The 5,662-nt window shown below is 37.9% G+C and overlaps 1 protein-coding gene across 1 annotated transcript; it reads right to left on the bottom strand.

The window, feature by feature from the left end:
• Positions 1–1,624: 1,624 nt before the first annotated feature.
• DRD5 (dopamine receptor D5) lies at positions 1,625–3,636 on the bottom strand. The gene is made up of 2 exons (XM_053458018.1): positions 3,583–3,636; positions 1,625–3,059 (listed from the first exon to the last, which is right to left on the bottom strand). The coding sequence occupies exons 1-2, from the start codon at positions 3,634–3,636 to the stop codon at positions 1,710–1,712; spliced, it is 1,404 nt and encodes a 467-aa protein (XP_053313993.1). The 3' UTR covers positions 1,625–1,709.
• Positions 3,637–5,662: the final 2,026 nt, after the last annotated feature.

The following is a 5,662-nucleotide window of genomic DNA, read 5'->3' as shown; positions in this document are numbered from 1 at the left end:
GTTACATAATCAATTGTAATGTGAACACAAGGGAGGTTGCCAATCTGGTCCTGTTTGGCAATGTCACATTAAGTAAGCATCAGATTACACTACTTTCACCAAGGTTTTTTTCTATTATGAGGATTCAGAACACTGAACCGGAAAGGATTACTTTAACTTTGACATAAGCATTAGTCCATTATTCTACATAATTGGTAAGTATGGTTAGTACTGGTACTTAAATAGGTGGCATCTGCAGAAGGCTTACCAACGCCACTCAAGGGAGGTGTATTTATGAAAAATATTATTTGTGACATGCATTTGTTGTATAAGAGACACCAAAATACAGAATACTTTTTCTATACAATTAATTTTCCATAAACTATTCTTGTGGCGATTTATACCTCTTAAAGGGGAACCTTTATTCTTACTAGTATCTGATTAAAAATATGTTTTTAGATATTGTTTTAGATTTTGTATAATAAGTTTTCTGGCAGCTTCTTATTAGCCATTTATATGGGTCCTAGCTCTGTTTTCTGAACCTAATCCACTAGACAAACTCCCTGACTCCTCATCATACTGCCTGCGGTAAACATGAGAATGGATCAGCCTTAGTCATCCAAGTGGACACTCTGACTAATGAAAGTCTATGGAGGACTGACTTCATTAGCATGGCCATAAAGAATCAGCTCAGTGTGATGTTTGGGCCGGGAAAGTCACCTGAAAAATCACATGATTGACAACAATGGCGGCCTCTGCAGATGAACAAAGTTTATGATACAAAATCAGATAAAGCTGTGGTTTTTTCGATGTTATTCTACATTATTGTTTACAGCACTGGGTTTTATGTTCAAGAGAGTTTTAGAGATGAATATGGAAAACTGTTAAAATGCATATATCTAAGTACTAAGTACTAGACAGTTTTTATGTGGCAATAGTTTGCCCTGTTCTGCAATTAAGCATACGCTTCTGTTATCCTACATAAAATATGATTCCACTTATAGAATTCAAATTTTCCATTTCAACATAGTTATAACCAGCTAATTGCAAGTGTGTCTTAAATTTCTAAATATTCACTGTATTTGGTGTATATACAATATATGCCTATATTTTGGACACATTATAGAAGTACATAATCTTAAATGCCAGGGACATATCTCTTGATGGGGACTATATATTCATTTATAGTCAATTCATTTAACAATGTATGCCACGTAGGGCTAATGACAGATTGTATTTCTAGATAAAGCTGAAGAATTGCTTGCTTAAAAGAGAAATCAGTAAAAACATAGTTTTGTGTGCTAAGCTTAAGTGAAATATTTTAAATGAGATTTCCTACTTTTTACATTGTTATAAAATCCATTATTAAGAATCAATGTGTTACTATTACATTTTTTAAATAAAATCAAAAAGACTTGTAAAATATATCTTATGTTCTTTCCCTTAAGTCCTATATGTTCCAGTATATATGTATGTATGTATATAGTGTGTGTATATATATATATATATATAGTATATATATATATATATATATATATATATATATATATATATATATATATATATATATATATATACTCACACAAAAAGTAAATGTGAGAAGACATAGGAAGAGTAGGCATACTGAATCATTATCCCAGTCTGGTTTAAGTGAACATTTATAGCAAACAATGTGAAAGAGCAAATATAATGTCCTCAGGACAATTACACCAATAATTTAGAAGATCAGTTTAATGTAAACCGTTTGGCATGGAAGGTGTTATCTTATGTAATGAGATATCAGTGTCACAGTCCAGGTCACATACTGAACCAGTAGCTAGCTCATTGTTAGGTGATGTTTGAGAGATCTGTGACATTCGATCAAAAGTCTCATCATTGTCATCTATACAAGCCACCACATTGGGGATCATGTTGACATAAGCAGTTATAATATCTTTGTGAAATATGGTATCTTGGTTATAGGAAATAAGCTCGTTGCTGATGTTAACTGTTTCAACAGGGGTGGTGGAACACCAATTTCCACATCCCAGAAGATTGGAGAAGACCTTACGAAAATCAGCGTTGAAAGCATAAATAATGGGGTTTAATGAAGAGTTAGCCCAACCAAACCAGACAAAGATGTCAAAAGTGGTCTCACTTACACAAGGTAGTCCAACTTTTGGGTGTCCAGAAGACCTATCACAAAAGGGAACCATGCAGTTCAAAATGAAAAATGGTAACCAGCAGCACACAAATACTCCCATAATGATAGATAATGTTTTTAGGACTTTGGTCTCTTTCTTGATAGAAGTTTTTAAGCTGTTGTGGTGATGCCTGCAATCCACCCGGTTGCTCCTGCAGCTCTGGGCATGTTCCGCTGCCCTTTCTAGGGTGGATATCCTCCTGATCTGAATTTGAGCAATCCTATAGATCCGTGTATAGGTCACAATCATGATGGCTACAGGAATGTAGAAACTGATTAAAGAGGAGGAGATAGCATAGGTCCTGTTCAGACTGGAGTCACAGTCCACTACAGTTTGATTACCCAAAGTCTGGCTATCTTTATTGTTTTTATGCCAGTTCATTTGCACTGGTATAAAAGAAATGAGGACAGAGAGAGTCCAAGCAGCACTGATCATCAACAAAGCCACCTTTTGGGTCATCTTCCTCTCATACCTAAAAGGGCTAGAAATTGCCCAATACCTATCCACACTGATTACACAAAGATTTAGGATGCTTGCAGTGGAGCACATAATGTCAAAGGCCACCCAGATGTCGCAGAAGGCTCCAAATGGCCAGTGACCTGCCACTTCTGCTACAGCTTTCCATGGCATGACTATCAGGGCCACCAGGAGATCGGAGACGGCCAAAGACACAATAAATATGTTAGTCACCCTACTGCGTAGGTGCCTGAATCTCATCACCGCAGTGCATACCAAGATGTTACCAAAAAGGGTCCAGAGGATCAGGAGGGACAGCAGGCTGCCGGTGACTATCTGCCCAGCCAGCAGCTCCTTCTTCTGCTGCGTTTCCTGGAGCTGAGTACTGTTCATCAGCATCTCCGGATACTTCAAGGTGTCTTCTTCAGCGCTGCGCAGGTGCTACTGCAGGCGATGCCACGGTGGCCAGTGAGCTGCCCTGGGTTGACTTGGGCACTCCAACAGGATCTATGCCTCTCCATGAGAAACTGGCCAGCTCTAGCCCCCTGCGTTATCTTCCTTAGTTGCTTGGCAGAGCTGGCAGCTTGTGCTCAGCACCCACTGTGGAGCTGTGGGGTAACAGCTGCAAGAAGCTGCACAGCTGGGTGGGTAAGTGTAGCAGGAGCGACATCCCTGTCCTCCACACATCCTTTCTAGGGCTAGATCCAGAGCGCTGTGCAGCAAACTGTTCACTTGCTTCCAAGCCTTGTGCTTCAATGTAAATAATGCAATAATAATAAGTGCTGAATTCAGAGTCCTCTCCTGACCCAGACACAGCTCCAAGCGCATCTCACCCTGTATTCCCAGTGCTTCATTCTGGATCCTGATGTCTCTAATCTCCTCAGTCACTGATAATGTCGTCAAACCGTTTAATCACCAGCCTCTTAAGAAACCAGTCTGCCTGCCTTATGATAGTGAAGGATACCTTGCCTTGCAGTTCTCCTCTTGGAATAGAAGTTCCTACGGACAGAGCTAGCATGTCACTTCTGGAGTATCCAGCCCGAAGTATGACATGAAGGACACACACTTTGATTCCTTAAGTCAGAACTGCCCCTCGACCCTCTCCCCCAGCCTAGAACATGGCTATTTCTGTCCTCTCACTATAAAATATCCCAATTATTTGTGGATATTTCTGGTTTTGCCCGGGGTAATCATTTATCTGCCAGACTGACAAGTAAAACATATTGTAAATAATTTCATAAAGGGTTAATTTTAAGACTACATGTTTGATGGCTATAGACATTCATTTTAGAAAACCAGCCCCCTGAATTTAAATTAAATTGTAAAATATTACAAACCGATTGATGCAGTGTTAATTTTTTAGGAACAATATAGAGTGGAGACATTGTATGACATTTGCGGCTGGCGCTGAAAGGGTGGCATATTATTATTTGGAAGGTGATTATTAATTGAGGGTCCAAAACCTATTTTTTCTCTAGTTGTGTGACAAGCATAGCTGTCCCCATGAGTGCCATTTGACTGTGTACACCACTTTTTGTGCACACATTGTGTAGCCAGGAGATACTTTCCTTGTTATGACCCGAAACCTTCTTAATCTATCAAGATCACTGGTATTTTCCACTTCAATATCCTCAGTCCAGCATTTTATACTCATAGGGACAGTGTGCACAGCAAAACACTTTTCTTTTTATAGCTGGAGAATTCAATCAGCTGACTAAACTACACAGTATTCTGCTTTTAACCCCTTTGATTGTCACCTTGGTGAGGTTTGTTTCATTCATCATACCTCCAGCAACTCACTGTTTTAAGTCGTATCACTCTTCTCCCTTTAACTTTTTAAATGGCAACATTTGATATATTTTTTTTATTCATTTAGAACTTTTTCGTTTTTAAAATAATCTAATAGTATTGAAGAAATCAGTGTTAATTGTCAGACTCAGTTTAACCCCTGCAGATCTTACCTAATATTATTTTTAAATTCAGGTTCTCTGAGGTCCTTTGCAAGGAGGTCATAATGACCTCTAGTGACAGTTAATATTGATTTCTAGTGATGGTCTAAAATGTGTTGCATTCCTCTCTAGGACTGAAGTAGTCCATCAATTCTAATTTTTTTCTCTCTCCATACATTACCTGTTGGAACAGTGGTGACAGAGATACATTAATATTTATTTTAAGCAGCTAATAGTAATGACATTTATGACAGTTTTAATGGCATTTATATTAACAAATCTCAATGGCTATTTTGTCATTTTTTTATATTTAATTGATTTTAGTTAGTGTGGTGGGTGGCTAGGGTTTAAAAAGCAAAAAAAAAAAAACCCAAAACAACATAGAAAACTCAAAATAAATGAAAATCATAGGCACATAGGTTTGTTTCCAAATCAGGGAGGGGAAGGGAGCAGAGGGAAATACCTGGTTGTTAAGGGGTTAAAACATTATTGCTTGGTAAAGAGAATCATCCAATATTTAAAGGGCAACCCTGTTAATTAAAGAGTTAACAATAAAGAATAAAATGTGCATTATTTAATCTCAATAAATGACAGAGGCGCTACAATAAAACAGGCAAAACCATTGAAAATCATGACCCCTGAGAAAAAAAAGATCTATATGATTTGTCCCTTAGTGATATGGAATTCACCATCTCATTTCATGCAAACATCATGCTGTTTCATAACACCCTGGGGCGTCTTTTCTGGTATGTGTTATGTGTCCATCTTGGCTAAATGTATTTCACGTTTGCAAAATTGTATCATTTTGCAAGTAAATAAGGAGAGGAGAGCCAATTCTGGAATCATATAGAATAGAAAGATAGCTGGATGGTTGGCAACATGGATACTGGTAGAAGGTCTCTGGACATGGCTAGTGATTGGTAGGGCTAAACAGAGAGGTTGGGGTTTACTTGAGGCTCAGAGAGGTAATATAATGTATATGGTCCCAAAAAATGAGTGGAGAGCCTTGTGACTTTCATTGGATTTTTACCCTGTCGGGCGTAACAACAATAAAAAGTTTATCTCAAATCACTTACCATTTATAAAATATTTGCT

This window comes from Spea bombifrons, chromosome 1 (genome assembly GCF_027358695.1).
Source record: "Spea bombifrons isolate aSpeBom1 chromosome 1, aSpeBom1.2.pri, whole genome shotgun sequence".
Lineage (NCBI taxonomy): Eukaryota > Metazoa > Chordata > Amphibia > Anura > Pelobatidae > Spea > Spea bombifrons.
This window is presented reverse-complemented; position numbering and strand designations above follow the sequence as displayed.